The sequence below is a fragment of the Falco cherrug genome, chromosome 4 (assembly GCF_023634085.1).
Source record: "Falco cherrug isolate bFalChe1 chromosome 4, bFalChe1.pri, whole genome shotgun sequence".
Classification (NCBI taxonomy): Eukaryota; Metazoa; Chordata; class Aves; order Falconiformes; family Falconidae; genus Falco; species Falco cherrug.
Window position 1 is genome coordinate 67,252,878 of NC_073700.1, and position 20,496 is coordinate 67,273,373.

General features: G+C 37.7%; 1 protein-coding gene across 14 annotated transcripts in view; it reads right to left on the bottom strand.

Annotated features, from left to right (window-relative positions):
- The window catches only part of SVIL (supervillin), a 142,411-nt gene that overhangs the window by 29,396 nt on the left and 92,519 nt on the right, over window positions 1-20,496 (bottom strand). For 11 of the 14 annotated variants that reach the window (XR_008732107.1, XM_055709484.1, XM_055709485.1 and 8 more), the window contains 9 exons: window positions 19,478-20,365; window positions 18,977-19,147; window positions 18,322-18,356; window positions 17,121-17,182; window positions 16,617-16,756; window positions 14,255-14,507; window positions 11,158-11,644; window positions 9,353-9,572; window positions 3,695-3,824 (listed from right to left, as the gene is read on the bottom strand). Coding sequence is in view for 13 of the 14 variants with exons in the window: in XM_055709484.1 (XP_055565459.1) it covers window positions 3,695-3,824; window positions 9,353-9,572; window positions 11,158-11,644; window positions 14,255-14,507; window positions 16,617-16,756; window positions 17,121-17,182; window positions 18,322-18,356; window positions 18,977-19,147; window positions 19,478-20,365 (2,386 nt within the window). In the remaining variant the exon portion in view is untranslated. The remainder of the gene's footprint in view (window positions 1-3,694; window positions 3,825-9,352; window positions 9,573-11,157; window positions 11,645-14,254; window positions 14,508-16,616; window positions 16,757-17,120; window positions 17,183-18,321; window positions 18,357-18,976; window positions 19,148-19,477; window positions 20,366-20,496) is intronic. The other 3 variants (XM_055709490.1, XM_055709489.1, XM_055709487.1) reach the window with 2 other exon arrangements.

A 20,496-nucleotide genomic window follows, 5' to 3' on the forward strand; every position in this document is an offset into this window, starting at 1 on the left:
ATGTGAATAACTCTACTGCAAGTTTAATCAGACCCTGCTAAATAACAAGCCATCTATTTTCTGGATGAAAGCAAAGAATGCTTACTAAAACTGGGATACTCAAAAGCCATCTGGAGGGAATTGCTAAGCCCACAACACTCAGTGAAGGTGAATTCACAATTCTAAACAAAGCCTGCAAATAACCCCTGCCTCAGAGCTGGGCTTACCCAAAGCTGATTAGACATGGCTTTATCATCTCTAATTCTTCTTCCTTTTTATAGGTCAAAGCAAATGTGGAACATCACACAGGATATGGGTAAATGCAGCTTGTTAGAGTGCCTCAAAATGAAGCCTAATTATTAGTTTCAGCTTTGATTAGAACCGTATATGAGCACTTGGATGCCATATATGCAATGGATAAAACTATTACCACAGCAAGAGATTAATATTTTGCCTAAAGGTCACTTTTTAAGGGCTTACTCCCTTTAAGATTTTTACACACTTCATCTCTGAGTAATTCTGAATTGACTACTCAGCCCTAGCCTTTAACACCAGTGCTGAGCTGCAATTTGAACTTGCTATAAGAATTAAGTACATTTCAAATGACGTTCACTGCTTTAATGCGACTGCAATGCAGCTGGTAATCACATTAATCAGGGACTGTTAAAAATGGCTGACTATAAACTGGGAATTTTCATTCCAGTAAATCTTGCTAATTTGATACTAAGGAAAGATTATAAAGTTATTTCATTTGGCTACCCATGAAAAAACCCAACAAACTGGAAGCCTTCCATCCAACCTGAGATGATAAATACAGATATAATAAATGCAAACCATTTTTCCCAAATAAAAGGGATTTTTTTTCCCCAGTAAGACATTCCTCAGTGTACAGTTGTTCCCCTGATGTTAGAGCTATTCTTTGAATTGTCCAAGTATGCTTTACTGTACATATAAATAACTCACAGCTTCTAACAAATTTTCCTCCTATGTGCAGCAATCATCAAAACAGATGCTGACAGATGCTGGACCTCCAAGTAAATCTCAACTTTCCCTCTCATCTATATCTCCTTGAGTTACTTCCTTAGTCCCCTTTTTCCCCCATTTGACATTGCTCTGTCAGCTTTTCCATGAATTTTATGGGTTTTCTACAGATTAGCATACATATAAATGACTATAACACATTTGGAGAAATATCTCACCATGCAAAAAACGTGCCGAAGCATTTCGACTAGAAGTTATGAAACAGCACTATTTAATGTAACTATCTTATTAAAAGAATAAATCTTTCAACTTTTGTTGTTTATAAGACATCTAAATGCACTCTAATAAATTTTATTTTACACAGCTAAGCTTCAATAATCAAGTCTCCAGAAGAAGTTAGATAACCTTTTAAAAGAAAAGACACACACAAAAGAAAACCTAAAGACGTGTCTGACTATGTTAACAGGAGTGACATACTGCAACTAAAAACTTAAGGCATTATTTTGAACCAGCAAGGCATGACAGAAGTTTACACACCCTTGCTGTCAATGCATGATTGCATGTGTGGAAATTGTATTTTAACTAGCTCAAAACACAGTAATCAATACAATTCATACGTTTTTATTGCAATCCAGCAACAGAGACTACCCAGATTCTTAAGTACACCATAGTCTCTACAAACAGAGACTTCAGTGGCACACTGCTTGATGGTCCTCTAATAGCCATTACATCGATTAGTTATCAATAACAGCATTTTCAGATTTAAGGGCAGCTGACATGGTGTGTTATAAGTAGTGTGGTCAGTTAAGTGAAGCTTCACATTATTTATCATGTATCACATAATAAATCAGCATCACAAATACCATTACAGTTCAGGGAGTTGTGTATCTAATAAGACTAACGTTTTTTCTTATACATCCAAGATTTCACCCATTGGCAGACATGCAAATCCTTTGATTTAGGCTCTAAAAAGCCAAGTGCCAACATGAACCAATAGAGTGGGTGACCCAGTGTCACAGAAACTCCCACTGCTAGCACTGTCACTTCAAAGCTTGTACCCTTCAAGCACTTCATGCTCGCTTACTTGCTTTAAAAGCCTAACTTGTGCTATGCTGAATGAAGCTGCTGCACATGGTAACACAGCAGGGAGGATATGGGTGCTGGGGAGCAGCAGAAAGAACAAAGGTTTTGTCTCTGCCTAAATCTTGGCAGCTTCTTAAAGCTTTTTCTCAGCCCCATTGTCTTTAGCTGGAGTACATTTGTTATCTGATCTCAACAGTTGTCATTTCGGAGCCTAGCTTGTTAAAAATGTGACCACAGTTTTGCTTTCCTCCCTGAAACTATTTTTGCTTTAGGACATCTTTCAAACCAGCAACTGGATTTCTGAGCGAGTCCACAGGGCAAAACCAAAACAAAACCCATAAACCAAACGCAAAAATAAGCTTTCTTGTTTTTCTGTCCAGTTAACACACAACCATTGATGAGTCACACGTTAGGCACATATTTATCCTCAATAATGACAGACTGTGTAACAACTCCTTACTTCCAATATACTGATGGAACAGAAGACTTTTTGGTTTTGGTGACCTATGCTATTTAATTCAAGCAGCATTCTCACAACTGAATAATTGAATCCAAAGGTTTCTGTCTCCACTAGTAGAATTTATAACACAAATTTTATCCTCACTTGTTCTCTGAGAAAATACCCCTTCAAAAATTAAAAGGCTTTTGAAATAGCCTATTTTATCTGACTGTCATTTTCAAAATAATAGATGCAGAGGGGAAGCATTAGTCCTGTAGTTTAAACCAGCAGTCCATTTTGAAGCAAATCTCCCAGTCATTCTTATTTTGTGTGCTTTGGTTCACACTGCAGAATGTACAGACTTTTGGATGAAACTAAGCCCTGAAGCACAATCCTGGATTCCCATGTAACACCACGGCTGTAAGGCAGTCAGGCCACAGGAGCAGACTAAATTTAGCCTGAAGCAAAACTTCACTGTGAAGCAAAACAAGCAAGTATGGCATGGATAGCAGATCCTCATCCATAACTGTTCTGCTTTACAGACCCACTCCTGATGGGCAACATAACTTACACATGTATAGACATAGCCAGAGTGTGCTAACAATGTGGACTTTCCTCTACACCCTTCTACCCATCTCCCACTCTATTCACCAACACTGACAAAACAAATAAAATCCTTGTCCAGATGGCTTTGGCTATGACAAACACCAAAGATCATGGAAGATAACCAAAAGCTGAATGGCTCATGAATGCTCTGGTACCTGCATTTCCTCAGTGTTTCCAGGATCCAAAATTACTGCTCAGAAAAAAAGTATATGCACAGAGACAACACAGCTTTAGGAATCTGAAATTTTTACAAGCTCACCCATACTAAAGAAAACACCTAGACTTAAAGTTTTAAGGCAATTTCACTGGAGGAAGAGGCTTAAATCATTCTATCAGTAAAATTTCCAGAAGCCTTACAAGGATACTTACTGGTTCATAATCTGCTAATGTAAAGATACTAACCAATAGTGTATGTCCCAAGTCAGTAAAAACATTCTTGTTTAAAGAGCTCTCACGTTGGGAAAATTGTTATTTAAACAAGCCTGACAACAAGAGAAATAGCAGAAGCTAGTAACTCGTATTAGGCGTGCCTGTCTAGTTGGATGCATCTTCAAAAAGCTGAAGCATTTCAAGCAAGACGTTTTTTCCAAACAAGGATAGAGTTACCTTCTTCAACAGCTGCTCAACTTCTTGCATCTGCGCACTACGATCAGTAACAGGCACTTTTGCATACTCTTGCTTTTTGCTGAGCCTGCTCTTCCAATCTTCTTCACCACTCTTCTTCAGCAACGCCAACCTAGAAGAAAAAACATGCCAACAGGTAGCTTTAAACACTGCACTTCTCATTATCCTCAAAAGCTACCCTTAGTGTTTCACTAATGCTGCATTCAAGAGAATTTGAAATTAAGTTTACTAACATTAACTGTAGTTATTTACATTTTGCACATGTATACCAAATTCACAAACGAACATCAAAGCCTTTACTGAACATGTTGAATGGGAATTCATCTATCAAAACACAGACATTTAGATCTGAGACAGACACTCCAGTTAATTTGTATGGTCAGTGGAAATTGCCAATACAGTCAAGGGAGACCAAGATTCAATGCAGATCCTCCTAAAGTAAACATACAAATAGGTTAGATTTATCACTGCTTTTTTCCCTCCCCTTCCATCGATAAGGCATAGAGAGTGACTAGCTCAGCTATGGATGCTTATGCTGTAGATGTCCAGAGTTAATAAGAAGAATCCTACATTTGGTCTTTATTGTACTCATTAAAAAAAAAGATTTTAAGATTTATTTTCTTTGAAGTCCAAGAAGAAAGAGGTCTGTTCAGCAGGCACACACCAATTAGGTCTCATCAGGCACATCAAATGACAACTCTGCAGTTTCTGCTTTCACTACAACTCCTAGGGATCACTTAGTACCTCCTTGCTTAGCTCAGGCATTGCTGTGACACAGATCAGTAGTACTAATGTACTAGTAAATTGGTGCTAACTATACTACAACTGTGAAATCTATGTGCAAGATTCAACTCATGTAAAGGATGGCTGATATTTAAAGTGTGGATTACCATTAATCTCAGGTAAATAGGATCTTTTAAAAGTACTATTTCCTAATCTTGAGCAAAATTCTAAATATAGCACAAACGGACACTGACTGGCTCTGGTGGGGACAGCATGTAGATTTATTTTGCTAAAATTAGAACCTGTTTGTCCATACTAACCCTGAGGTGATTAGTTTTGAGGGTAGGGGAAGTCAGTTAGGAATACAAGATCTACACAGGCATGATCTCACTTTACCTTCCTCAGAAATTAGTATTTGTAGGAATTGTCCAGGCTTCAGAACTTATCCTTAGTAATCCATACAACATGTATCTGCAGTACTTGTGCAAACAGTTGCATCGGTCCGCTAAGTAATTTTTATTCTAGTTGAATTAAGTTTTACTAAATAACTTCCTTTAATCTAGGGCATTTCAGTAAGGATATACAAAACCCTTAACCCTAGTAACATTTTAACAAGTTCAGTAGTTAAACCTATTTTGACCACAAGACATGGAGATTTCTCTCTAGAGATGTGATTACTGTTACACTCACAGTAAATCTTGTCTTGAAACTCTGAGAAGGAAAGGATAGGACTGAATAGGTCTAGCTAGAAGCCAAGTTTCAGGCAGCTGCTTCCTGCAAAAATCCAGGGGGTGCAACCATGCTACTGACCTATTCAAAGATGACCAACTGGCCTTAAGGCAGTCATTTGAGAAAAACTGAGAATGCAGAAAACAGTAAATCCACAGAATACAATGGCAGCAAGAATGTTAGTATTCAAGAAAGCAGTTACTTCCTCTCTTCCTGGCCTGGCAGGCAGTGCTGGCAGGCTTCATATTGCCTAGTTGCTTCATACCTCACAGCACAGGACGAGTAGGGGTGAAGAGGACTCACAATAAGGAGTTGAGGCCATAGTCATTGTTTCCAGAATGCATACAAGATTTCACTGCCCAGAACTAATCTTCTGGAGTGCATCCATGCATGTGTGAAACTGTGGAGGAGACCAAGATGGGACTAAATTGCCACCATGCAGTTGAATAATCTTCAGTAGTTATGTTCTCTCAGGTCAGCTTTGCTTAGAAATGATCTGATAATTGAAGCTGAAAGGCATTTTGGTCAGTTGTGGCCTGAGATGGGTTTGTTTTGAAAAATGTCTCTAGCTGCTCAGCATAGCAGGCAGAAAAAAAAAAATAATTCTCTTTTTTTAACCTGATATTACTGCAGAGTATTTACCCTAGACCTTTGCCCCAAACAGCTTGGTTGATCAGGAAGAGAACATCTAATTCTGATTATGCTTCTGTGTCTCTGAAGACTTTGTTTTGCTTTCTCCTGCCATAAGGATGGATTCATACTAGCCCTCCACTCTTCACTGGTATGAAACAACTCCTAGAGTGAGAACACATTTGTCTGTTTTGAGCAATGAAATCACCACTTAAACTAAACATGTATGCCCTGTATGCCATTGAAAACTTGACTGATGTGTAAAACCTAAAGCCATGAATTACTTTTGAACAATGGAAACAACAATAAAATTAGACTGCCCAGACTGAGCAACAACTGGAGGGCACCTTTCTGTAAGAATAAAGATGCAAGAACTACCGAACTGGTTCACACAAGCAAGCCTACCAGCCACAGTAGCTTAACCCAAAGTAGGCAGAAGTTGATTCTTTGGAAAGTCTGCAAAAATGAGGCAATTATTGGGTCTAACCCTTGGATTTGTTTAAGGCCTGCTGCCTAGTTTCATTGCATACCTTTAGTTTTCTGCTTTTGATAAATATTGAATAATCATTCATTATTTGCTTTCACAGTTCTGTTCGTACTACTTTTGCCTTCAAAAGTTCCCTTCCTGATCGGAAAAAAAAGTTTTACTCTTTCCTTGAAAGAAAAAAGCTGCTTATATATCTGCCCATCTTTGACAGCTTGCTCTGCATCCTTCTTTCACCTACTACTGAGATAGAATATCCACCATCAAGATCAGAATCATCGTCATCCCAAAGGTGTCAGGATGGGTTTAAAGCAAAAGCTTTCACCACTGAATGCAAAATGTTGGATTAATACTGAAGGGAAATAGAAACAAGATCTGAACAATGGTTTTGCCTAAATAAGGAGCACTGTATGAAAGGCCTTGGCAAAAGTCCTTGCAAAAAATGTCAAAAATGACACATCTTTCTTCTGTGGCAATATTTTAGTATCTTAGCCGCTAATGTTACCCTCAACACAGATTAAACTGGACACAGGTTTGGCTTTCACACATACTCCACTGGCTGTACTTGACCAGGTATTTTCAACTAAATCATAAATCCTGGAGGCTAATATGAGATAAGTAGCTACAAAAAGGAATCTGATTGTTAAAAAGAGTGCATAAAATCACCATAGTGGGGACTAGTCTGCCTAAGAAAGTCTTGCTGTGGCATCCATACATGAAACAAACAAACAAAGAAGTTTGAAAATTAAGTTTAGGCTGGGCTCTTCCTGAGAAGGAATGAATGATGGTAAGAGATTCACCAGAAATTGGAGTTATCTGTAGGTTTTTTGCCAACTTGTAAAGCAGACCTGATAGGGTGGTGTTCTAGCAACTTTGGTCTTTATAAATACACAAAGACAGGTAGTTACACACAACTGATGCTCCACTTGAAGTTCTCCCAGACATTCCTCTTCCTGAAGGCAAGACAATTAAAAAAAGCTTTCCACCATTCATATACAACATATCAGTGGACTGGCCTAAAACAAAACACAGCCAAGACTATCCAAAGATATAAGACTCTGCTCCCTCTCACGTCCAAGCTGTATGTTTACATAAGAGAGGATACATGTCTTTTCTTCCTTGAAAAATCATTATTTTCATTCTTCCATATACTATAGGTAATTTTGAAATGCCAGGCATGCACTCACTTCACAAGGATAATATTAGTTCAGTAAAGTAAGTCTTTGTGGAAAATCACTTTCATCCAGACCAGTATGCATGCATCCTGCCCAAATATCATTACATCTGTGGAAAAGCTGTTCTTCCATAAGGTGAAAGAATGTCTGACACAGCCAGAAAAATTCACTGGATGGGAAGATGGAGTTAGTGAATGTAAAAGGGGAAAAAAAAAATATCCAAAGTGTAATAGTTAATCTTTAGCAGAAATCTTCTTTGAGGTTTATGAATACTTGGCATCAGCAATAGCCAAGCAAAGAAAATAACTGGTTGTAGTTTTTTGTAATTCTGGGCCAAGAAATAGACTACTGAGGTATTTTGGAAGGCTAAAACATTTTGATACCAATTCTGCCCTTTACAGACATTTGTGGAATCAGTATATACAAATTCCTGACAAAGCAGCAGGTATTTTCTTTTGTCAGCTTTGGGACTGACTAGACAGTCTTGGAGGCCTAACGAAAGCAATTCCAGACTGTGCGACTGATAGTCCTTAACATCAGTTCCTCAAGAGATCAACTCAACTGAAGCATTAAATTTAGGACTGAAACAGCTGCTAATACTTGGATCTTCCCCTCCCTCCAACCTCTTTTTCCTCGCTGGGATCAGGGAAGGCAGATAATTTATCACCTATAAACCAGAAGTTACTGGTGTTAAACCTCACCTGTGCAGACAGTTGACATATTTACAGAAGAGGGGTGGAGGGTGGGCGTGGGTGAAGGTTGCTTTGAACAAAGCAACAGCAAACTGAAAAAGGTAAGTATATCCTTCAGAAGGGGGACTAAGACTATAGAGCTGTTGTAGCTGCCCCTGCATCCCCTCTTTATGTTAAGGGGATAACAGGGAGTGGGGATGGTCTATAAATGAGGATGACTCACCTCCTAGAAATACATGAACGTAAGGAGCATGCTTTGGAATCATGTTTAAAACAAAAGAAGTTAGGAGTTCCTAATATCTCCCCCCCCTCACCAAGTAAAGGAAGGCTTTTACACAGCGAAAGTTTAATCAAACAGCTATTTTTATTTATTGGTTCTGTTTTCACTGCAGAAAAACTGAAGTAAAACCAGGCCTATTCGTCAAGCTGAATTTTGCAGTTTTACTCACTGGACTGCTACTAGATCTGTTGACGGTTTTGGGCTGAGTTTATCCCCTCAAAGTTTTAACTAAATTAGAATGACTTTTACAAGTACTACAGCAGCTATTGGAGGTCCACCCATGAACTCCTACTGTCCATACAAGCACAGAACACTCAACATTTTGTTTCAGATCAGAATGATCTTGGGCTCAAAAAATATTTCTAATACTCCCACAAACCTGTCTAACTTACTACCCTTTTAAAACCCCTCCAGTAAGTTCTCAGAAGTCAAAATGGCAACCATGTATTTCTGAAGCAGAGGGGGAAACACCACAGAGTCTGTCCCTGACTCCCGGTACCGAGCTTATTTAAAAGCGCACACCCAGAGACCAACAGAAAACCAGCTATTAAAAAATTAATCACATTATATCTGTTGTAACTAAAAACGGAACCTGGGGAAGTATATTGAGTATATCAGTATAAATGTAACTAGAACATGTATTTTTACAACTTTCAATTTCTGAACTACTTATTGATTATTCAGGTGGCTCTTTCAAAATCAGATTATCACGTTCTCTTGAACAGTAATTCTCATTCACCACCATCTGCTTTATAAGCATGTCAGGCAGATTAGCTGCATGTTGCTACTGTTAGTATTTGACATCTAATAAAGGCTAATAATCACCACTTAGCTTTTTCAGAAACAGGTTTAAAGCTTCTTTTTATACCATCTGTCTAATGATTGTATTAATAGAGATCATTTTAAAGGAAAGTGAAATTTAAGTACCTTTCTTTAATTGACATCGTTTTGCTGGAATTATCAAGGACATCCTCAGTTGTTTGTGCTTTGTTCTCTCCAACTGAAAACATCTCAGAGGAATTCTTATAAAATTTGCCTTCCAATTGTTCAGAGAGCTCCTGAAGTCTACAGGATGCCACAGCTGCAGTTTGCGGAACTGTCCTCATTGCTGATGTGCTGGTGAGTTCAGAAGTAGGCTCAGCATGGTCTGCCCATTCAAAAGAGAAGTGCTGAATTAGACTTAGTGCTGTTCTGAAACATATTTTACATTACTAACACTGAAGCAGCAAATCTGGTTTTTAATATTCAAATCACATGCTACCCTAACAGGAAAAAAATCTCTGGCTGAACTACAGTACAAAGATTATTTGTGCAGTATTATCTGCTGCATAGACTGGCCATTAGTGACCGAGGTTCACACGAAGCCACCGAATATCGTGTTCAATATACAGTTCTGAACTTCACATGGAAGAAGCACAAACGGCTGCTCCTGTCATCACACCGACAGGATAACAAATGGACAGATGCAAGTAAGAGTGGAACACAGAGTAGGAGAACATAAGCAGACAAAATTTAAGTAAGAAATTAACTTATTGGTAAAGTAGCTTAATGCATAAGTAGCATATTAGGAGGGCATTTAATAACTTAATAAAGGTATTATTTTCTAGGAGGGTGTTGGGGGCTTATTTGATTTTGTTTTTTCAAGCAGCAATTAACCCACAGGAAAAACTGCCTTGATGAAAGATAAATGCACCATTACAGTTATCCTTAAGGAAATAAGTGATCTTCATTTTTCTTTTTGAAATTTTACAAGCACAACGCCCCCTCTGATACACAACTGCTCTTGTTTTATCCCAGTCTCCATCTTCCCTGCAGTCACTGAAAGTTAATTGGATAGAACAGACGCTGCTTTTGAGGAATGTAGACAGAACTATACCCTCCTCCCTACACTTGTTTGAAGACCATTAAATTAAAAATAAATTAACTTCACAGAATGAAGACAAAAATGTTTCTAGCACTACAGGGTACTGTGGTCCTGTATCCCATCAAAATAAAACAGAAAATTAATACAACATCCTTCTGAATTCAAGCAAATAGAAGGGTTTTATGCAATGACCAAACTGACTATTTCCAAAGCACTTTATTTAAAGACGGGTAAGTTTACTTGTTAAGTCTGAATTACGCTGTGCATATAGAAATGTAGTTGCTCTGAGAATTACTTTTTTTATATTGTCAACATTTTGAAGAGAAAATAATAGTTTTGCAAAATTAGTTGTCTGAAAATTATCTGCTACTAACTACATATACACATATATAGCTAATATGTAACTATACATGCATGAGAAGGCAATAGTTAAGAGTAGATGCTTAACCCAGAGCAGCAAGTTTAGTTTGTTCAGCATTTTGGAGGGCAGCGGCAAGGACAAAAGCAGAAAGGATAAATCTTAGCTTCAGCATATAATACCACTTCTTTCAAAGTAAGAAAATTTGAATAAAATTGAGCCATCTTTAAAGGCTGAAGAATTGAAAGAATAACAAAGAAAAGTGTATTTGTAAAACTTAAGATTTCACAGGTAATTCTCTAATTTTAAGTGGTGTTAAAAAAATGAAACATAACCAGCCTTGATAATGCTTGAAATAAAGACTTTTAAACTAGAGAAACACCGTTTGCTGAATGAGACTATTACAAGAGCAACTATATATTGCAACTCTTTGCCATGTCTTTCTTTTCATAACACTTTCCAAATCCATCTTTTCCTCAAAGGACTGGCCTTCTTTAACTTCCTTTTTACCTTGCATGCCAGTAGTGATTTCCTTCTGTTCAAGAGGCTGAAAAAGTGCTTGTGAACTAAACAGTTCCATGCTGCCCTTCCTCAGGAAGCTGTATGTTGTCTCTTTGTGGTAGTCTCCTGTTTTTTCAGGAACAGGATGTGTGGTTTCTTCCTCAAAGGAGCTGTACTTTGTAATTTCATTAGCTTCATGTGCTAGAAACCTCTTTCTCTCTTCTTCATGCTTCATTGATGCTCTTTTACTTTCTAGTGCTTCTGTTGAGGGCTGCCACTGTTCTGACTTCTGTGTGCGTTTTCCTGAAGAGTCCAAGTTTTCTGCTGAAGAGTGGAATCTCAAATCAGCTCTAGTGGTAGCACTCATGCTTCCATCACCAGCTGGCTTCGTGTGCAGGTCTCCAGCATGCAATGAAGAAAGGGCAGATGCCATTGTTGAAACCGACATTGCAACTGCAGTTGACAGGGGAGTAATTTTTCCACTTTCATTTTGTACCTATGCACAAAAAACAAACAAACAAAAAAAAAGGGACCTAAGGATTTAAAAGCTCCGAAATCATCAATTCCTGAAAACAGTCTAATCGTATCAGAGGTATCCTTCTTTATAAATGTAGTGCTCTACAAATATAGACTAGAAACACACATGGAAAGCAACAATGCCCCCACAATTTGGCTGCAGGCAGATTATTCCACCCAGAGAAGAAATGACTGCATGTGAACAGCAACATCTTTAGTAATAAAGGGTGTATGTGTAGCATGCAACGCAATGTTGTGTCAGGGCTCCATAAAAAGGCTCATACTGGCATGGTACTGTGAAGCACTGGGGAAAGAAATTAGTTCAGGTTCCAGACACCGGATGACATGCCATGTGCCCAAGCTAATCAACTCTGCATCTCAGCAAGACTAATTAGCTTTGGCACAGCTCTGCTCTGATACGGTTATACAGCTTCCAGCTCTGGAGCTAGCTCAGCGCCAGAGAGAGATTCTGCTCTGTGGTGTCCTACATAGAGCAGACATTCCTGACGTTTCTGCCACATAAATCACCTTCATGCAGGACTGTTAGTCTTTTTCAAATATAAACATTGGCTGTCATGTACACCTCTGAGCAAAGTATTTGAATCTTAGAAACATATTAAAAAACCTTAAAAAAACTCCAAATTTGCTTTTCCAGCCTCCACAGTGGAAAAGCTAATCTTTTCTACTCTTCTAAAACAATAATTTTGTAAAGTTTTCCTACAGAAAGTTAAGAAGCAAAATTTTTCTGAAATGCAGAGCTTGGCTTTGCCTTCTCCAAAGGAGACAAAAGCTATGAAAGAAACTGAAAATTATACCTTCATACACATCAAGAGAGGCTTTTTTGTTGTTTTTTTTAAACTGCAGGGCTAGAGAACAACATGCAAAAGGAATAGACAAAAATCACACCAGTAGGAGGAAATCAACTGAAAACTTAAAATGCACGTGCAAATTCCATAAAGCATGGCCAATAGTCATTCATTAAACAAATGGGAAAGCAGAGCAAAGACTATTTTGCTAGCTCAATGATTCCAAAGAAAGAATAAGAAAATAGTTACCAGTTTACTCTTTTTCCATTGCATCTATCAGAATCAGAAATTTAGAAGAGATCAGCAAAGAGATTTCAGCTTTAATTACAAGATATTTACATTTGCAAAATATTTTGGGAACATAACTTCTAGTTATCTCTTTTGATACCTTCTGTTTCTTCCTAGAAAAAATGTAACTGCATCTCAAAACATCCCAACACTACAAATGAACGGTTCACTACAGAAAGTCTTTTTGAAAATATATTCCTATCAAGCCTGGTTCAGAGTCAGCTCCGGGTTGTTTTGCTAGGTTCAGAAAGAGATGACAAAACATGCTTCCTCTGCGTTTCCTTCCTTGAAGAGCGAGTTTGTTCTGCAAAAGTCTGACAAACTAATGTGAATGTCACTTCTTTCCCACCTTCTTCAGCCCATTTCTGTTGATCACCTTCCTGGCCCTCGAACAAGTTAGTGACACACTCTTTAATATTAAAGAGGCCAGGCTGTGACAGTGGGTGGCATGTGGAAAATGAAAGGAAAGAGAACTATGTAAGGTTTTGAAACCTTGTTAAAATTAATTTGCCAAATATTTACCACTACTTCATGCCTAAGTAAAGTAAGCATAAAGAAAAATTATATATCTGGACACCTTTGCACCAATAGTTAGAGAAATCCTGCCTTTTCACTATTCCATTATTATAATACGGAAAAGGTAACATCATGATTGAAGCATATAGGAAGAGAAGAACAGGAACTTTCTAACACTCTGATGGATCCAAATCCCTAGAAATACAACATGCATAGGAGTTGTGCTTCACTGTTAAAGTGATTTCTTTTAAAGCTGTAATACTAAGAGACTGAAGTTTCTGCTGTTGTGAACATCAGCTCTGAAAGACCACTGCTGAGCCATCTTATACTCAAACTTCACTAAAAAGCCAATCCTTTTCAGTTCCAATTATATGAAGGATACCAGAACAGGAAGCCCAATTCCACTGCACATAGTAAATAATTTCATTTTGACTATGACCTTCTAAATTTCAAATGTATTCTGCATTTGCAGGGGGAGGTGGGAAAGAAATCTATCCCCACTCCCGGATGAAAATGACAAAACATGTCCTGACTAATAATGGAAACACTTTCAGTGCTTACAGGAGAGAGTCTGAAAGTTACACATGACAAGCTCCAAAATTCCCTGAAAATACATCTAAAGCACGATGACACGTGTCACAGTTTTTACCCCTTTGGTCAGGAATTTACTTTTAAAAGACATATAATACTCTGCCAAAAAAGACAGGCACTGCAAAAGGTACAGCGTACACTAATCAGGAAAATGATACACTCTTGAATTACTTAAAAAAGAAAAACACATCAATGAAGTTGAACATTTTAAAGGATGTTGTTCCTCAGTGTCAGAAGACTGCTTCTTGACAAGCTTTTTCCTGCTAATATGTCATGACCCCAATGTGTAGCTCAGAGAAAGAAAAGACCAGTTGTTACAGCATCTTACACTTGAAGTTGTTTTCTCCAATAAAAAGAAACAAATGAAAAAGAGCTAAGACTGCACTTACCTGCTCAACTTCTCCAAGAGTGACTGGCTGAGTCTGGTAACGAGCATTCATTCTCCTGTGCCTAATATCTCCTCGACTCCTTGTGGAGATGGCCCTGGATACTGGTTGAGACAGTTTGTTAAACAAAGCCATCTTTTCTGCCAAACTTAAGGTGGAAGAATCTGGTTCATCAGACTGATCTTGCCCCATAGCCTCTTTGGCTGCTCTTATCTCTTCTTTAGCTAAAATTTTTTGGTGTGCTGATGCCTGCAAGCTGAAGAAACAGAACTGAAAATGAGTTTTGAAGAAGCCATTATGAAATTTTAAAATCTCAACCTGACAGAAGCAGAAGAACTGCACATGAAGCACAACAGCCAATGTAATATAGCAGCCTAAGTGGTTATGCAGTGGTTCAACATTGGCATGATGAATTCCAATTCAACAGCTGAAGATTTAAAAAAAGTTAAACTTTCATTCACAAATTCATTTGATTATGGCACAACAATTTTTTTAAAAGGGGAACTCCAGACTGAAGAGAGACTTTTCAGACCAATCTCTTTATACAGAATATAAAGCTATGGAGAGACATTAAAGATGCCTGCTGTAGAACAAACATGGGTCTTACAGTTCAATTTATGTAAAAATCAATTTTATTAGAAAGAACTTGTGGACCACATATGATAAAAACATTTAAAAGATGGATTTAAACTCCAAATTAAGTGCTGCTTTTTGGTTAGCATAAATTGTAGTGCCTCTTATAATTTTAAGTGGAACAGAATTTAGACTGTCTCTTGAGTTATTTCGGGTAACTCAAAACCAAAAAAATAGTTTTGTAATATACTCCATTAATTTTGAAGATCGTTTGACCAATGCTGAAGGCAGACATATTCATTCATAAAAGCTGTAACTGCGTTTGTCTCTACAATATTATATTTCATTCACCTCTACAATAATATAATTTATGGAGTTAGTACTATTTTATTTTTTTTTCCCCCGTCTCATTCAGAACAGACAAACAGTATTCTGCATCTTTACCTATAGGTGGTGCAATTTCTTATCTTTCCTTTAATTTTGCAAGCTAAAAAAAATAAAATATATATATATATATATGTAGAGACAGAGAAAGAGCGTATGTACTTCTTGTGAAATCAAGCACCCAGCTTTGGTATTTTCATTACAAGATGACATTACTGTGTAAAAAAAAAAAACAACAAAAAAACCCAAAAGCAAAGAGGGTTCTGCTAGGTTTTCTCACATGCAAATTCATTTCTTTCACAAAGAAGAATATGCTTCTGGAACAGGTAAGTGTGGTTAGAAAGGTTCTGAAAACAGATGCTTGACAAAAAAAAGTTGCATTGTTTTATCATGCAAACATAAATGACGTTGGCAAATGTTTTAAATATTCTTGAAATGAGTATTGACTTGACACATTGAAAAGGCATTCAAAACTTTAAAGATGCATCTGCTATTGAGGAATCTTGTGCTCCATGTAACATGCATGTTTATCCCGCCCAGTACCTGATAGGTTGTACAGTGCTCTTAACTACAGTGGGACTAGGTACTCTTGTCACTACTGTGTGGGTATTCACAGAACGTGAAGCAGGGGTAGATTCACTTTAAAGAATTGCCAAGGAGGGAAAATTCACAGGGAGAGAGAAGAAAAAAGCATTAAGAAAAGCAATACATTAAGTGTTAACTACAGAAAAGACCAAAACCAAACCAAACCAAAACAGAAAAAAGCCAAACAGCAATGATTTTTTAATTAACTGAGTTATATGCTGCGACCTTTGCAAAATATCTTCAAATACTTTCAAAGAACTAAAGACCTAGAGGAACAAACAGGTTGTCTATTGAAGTTACTCTTTACCCATAACATAAGCTATCTTTTAGTAGATTATTAGGTGAAAATCATTCACCTTTGTTTAATTTTCCCAAAAAGTTGCTTTTAGTTTTTCAGGAAAATTTCATGAGGTATGACCAGCGTGCAAGAAATCTATTTTCAAAAAGTATCTTTGAGATTTCAGAGTGTAAAAGTTTTTCCACAATACAAATATACATTGCTTAAGAAATTGTGCCATTTCCCTCAGCACAATGTATTTTTTTTTATTTGAGTGACAAACCAATGCTATGATTAGTCCCATTTACCTGATCTACAGGTGCATAAGCTTTCTACCAAATTACAGTCATACAAGTTATGCTTTACTAGTCCCTCTACTTCTAAAAAGGAATTTCAATATAGTTTCCATTGTGGTTCTCAAGGAAGTTGGCCCTTAACAATAAGTGTTTTCCTTGTTACAAAGCTGTAAATACCACATATATGGAACTTACTCCCAGATTTAAAAGCAGGAACCAAATTTAGAGCCAACATATGTACAATACTTACGTAGCTGCAATGACCACTTCCTCACTGGTTATTGGTTGCGTGTGTGATCTATCCTGCAAACGCCGCAGTCTTCTCTCTACTGCTGAACTTCTTGTAGGTGGTTTAGGAATATTTTTCATTTCAAATGATTTCTCCATTTCCTAAGAGGACATATATCGTAATTAAAACCAGGGAAGAAAGTTCTAAACCAGTACTTTCTTTTTAGCTTTCCTGCATGCAAAGTAGTAAATTTCCCAAATGCCCATCTCTGAATTAGGAGGAAATAATTGCACAGTAGGTATCACAGAGTTAAAACTAACTACACATCTCTCTACATTACATTCTTAAAGAAGACTTTCGAGCAACAGGTCTACTGTATAGATACGTGAGATGAAGTAAAAAAAAGTTATGTAGCTTGGACTTGGTCAACTGCATTACAATTCACTCTAATGCACTTTGGGTTCTTCAGTATCTTGTACATGAAATGTTTAACTCAGCCTTCTGTTAAGAGAATGTAATACTTACTCTAAAAAGCAGCCTCTTTGCAGCTACGCTTAGTTTGGCTCGGTCATCCAATTTCTCTTCATCTACACAAAGGAAAAAAGGAGACTGGATATAAGGAATCAAGTTCCTATTAAGTGCAAGGGGGTTTTTGACTAAATGATTTTTGAGCTCCTCAGAAGTTATGTTTTACTAAGTTAAGAAGCACCACCAGCAAATAAGCTGGCTGTTCCTCCCTTTTAACAAAAGACTTATCATGAACCAAATTGTTTAAACTTTACTTCTTTTTACACATATTGCATCAGAGGAAAATCCTTAACATGATTTGAGAACAAAAGACTTGTCTTCAATACTTTCACATGCTTTCAAGTTATCCAAGTAACTTTTTATGATAATCAAACTTAATATATCTATGATAACACATGAACTATGAAAATAATTAGATTGAAAGACTTTCTTAAGGGTTAGTATTCATCCTGCTTTGTAGAATGTCTGTTTTCTACTAATTGAACCTACAAAATGGTCTCTTCTGGAAGCTGGTCATTCTGTTTACCACCTTGTGTCCCCATTATTCAGAGGCTCAGCTGGTATCCTTAGGAGCTGAAATCAGCATCCTCCAGATCCAAGAGCCAGCATCTCAAAGCTGCAGAGAATATCAGCTTTCAAATAGCATAAAGCATTAAATCTAAATTTAGTTACTCATGAGATTACCGACTTAATTTGTGACACACTTGCCGAGAGTGACAAGAGGGAAAGAGAAGCAAGATGGCAGACTGATTTATATAATTTAATAACCAATGCCTTGCAGCCTCCTTAGCTAGAAAATGTTACTAATAAGTTTCACACTATAGTAAAGATTTTTTGTTATTTATGTAGTTATTAGTCCTAGAGTGCTGATTAAAATGTGTGTGGGTTTTTTCCTCACCAAGTAGCTTATTTATTGTCTAAATCAGGAAAAAAAACCCCAACTATATTGAAAAATAACAAGCCATTCCCCCTCTTAACTTCCATACAAAGTTCAGTATCCACAGAAAGACTTTTGGACTTAAATGAATTTGAAATCAAGTCTGTAGTAAACACAACCCAAGGAAAAATGGTACTTCAAACATATTATAGGTAATGATAGCTATTTTCAAGTGGACTTCTTTGCATTATCAAATAATTATTCAGTTTAAACAAAACATTTGCTCCCATTTCTTCCTAAGAAAATAATGTAGTAACATACCTTCAGCAGTTGGAATTTCTGCACTCAGAATTGACCTAGCAAAAAATTATCAAACAGAAGGAAGTTAGTTGGAAATGAGACATAAAAAAAATTAAATGCAAACTCCATCTGAAATAGCAGGACCTCAAAAGTCTTAGGAATAGGAAAACTATCTATTACTCAAGTTTCAACGGTTCCTACTTTGACATCCTTTAATAAAGCAGAAAGGCAAGCCATTGCAGCCAAACTTAAATACAGTACACAAAAATGATTTCCAGTTCATCTTGCTGAAGTTAAAAGTCTAAGATTTGCTGCCCACTCTTTTAACATAAAATGTGTAGCTTTGGTTGTTTACAAAAAAGTAAACGATAAGGCAGAGTAGATTTTTTTCTTCAAATAAAACCAAAAGCATTTATCATTAGACAGAACCTGACAGCTGTAATACCTTAAGATGATTCACTGATCACCATTTTACGTTGGGGGGATTTTCAACAAATTGGTTTTGTCAGTAATGTTTTGGGTTTTATGTCATAAGAGGATATAACAAATACTTGATTGTTTTTAAAGAGAAACAATAAACTTGCAAAATGTTTATGCTAACAAATGAGCATCTCTTCACAAGCTTGTTCGTGTCTACCTGCACCGGAACACTACACAGAGCTATGTGTGTGCCTACCTATCTGTCTCCTTTCGTTCTGCTGACGTTATAGGTTGAGTTTTAAATCTCTCAGAAGTCTTTCTATTTTCACCAGGAGAAAAATAGCGCCTCGGCCTTCGTGGCCCTCTTTCACGGTCACCATTGGCAGACAAAGTGCTGCCTGCTGTTGCCATCTCAAACCGAGATTCACTTTTAAACCACATGATAGAAAGTGCATAGAAAAGAAAATAGAAGAGAGAAGTAAAGCACAGATGTAAGCATCTCAAAATTCACTAGAGATCACTCTGCATGCTCCTCCAGCAACATGCACAGACGTACACATTCCAGCTACCCCACATCACAACTTGCGCTAGCAAGCAGAAGCACAAAAGCAGGATTCAGACCATCTCAGCCTCCAGTACACACTGGTGAGAGCCAAGCTGTGTGCTTTAAGTGCTGAACACAACTGCTGTTGAGTGTGTAATTTTTTGCTAAGGACGTGCAAATTTCACACGAAAATATGTCTGAAATGTCACCTACAGTTCCGTTTTCTTGTTGGCATTAGCAGTCTCCAGAAAGACATTACGGAGCTGGGCAACAGAGACTTTTGTGTCAACCATGCCAATCTCACCGTTTGGTGCATTTGCTTCCGTGCTCTCCTTACATTTAAAAGCTTCTAGCTTAGGAGCCACAGTATAGTCCGACACTGAGCGAGTCAGGACTTTATGCTTTGCGGTCGACACTTTCCAAACAGGAGTTTTTGCCTTGGCAGGCTGCGATACAGACCCACTCTGTATGTACATAACAGCTTCGCTCCTTTCTATATTCTCAGAGGTCTTAAACTGCTGCTCAGGAGCCTGCCTCTTATTGCACTCCAGCTCTCTCTGAACTTCTGAGTTAACTTTGAGCTTGCTTGCGAAAGAGGAACTCCCCACAGGGGTATCCAATTCTCCTCCTCCAAAAAGGCCTTCATGGTTCTTCCCTTGCTTGCGAATCTCAGAGGGCAAAATTGGTCTTCTGCCTTTGGAAGCCTGTTCACCCTCCAAGGAATCCTCTTCATCGGGCTTTGCTCCATAACCAAGTGCCTCTTTCTTTTCACTCTCTGATACAGTGGCCACTGATGATTTTGTTAAGAGGCTAACACCGTCTGGTAGGAGAGGGCTGCCAACAGAGTTGTTTGCTGGTTCTTCTGTTGCCATCAGCTGAGCTGTGTGAGCAGTGCCAGCAGGCTGAATATAGCCATGTATTGGTTGGCGGACTGAACTGATGGGCTGATTTATAACCCTATCAAAGGCAGATGTTTCTGTCTGAAGAGGCATGTAGTGGGCTGGCACTGGATGGGATTTTCTGTGAGATACTGTGTCTGTGACAAGTTCAGGGCTTCCACGAGCACTTTCCTCTTTCACCAGTTTCTCTCTAACTTTTACTCTTTAAGAAAGAAAAAGGATTAAAGCTGTGAACAGCAATACCCAAGCTGGGAAGGAACACAGACACCTACTGTGGGCACAGACAGCAACATCGTATTAAAATAAAAAGCAATCAATACATAAACGAAAGCA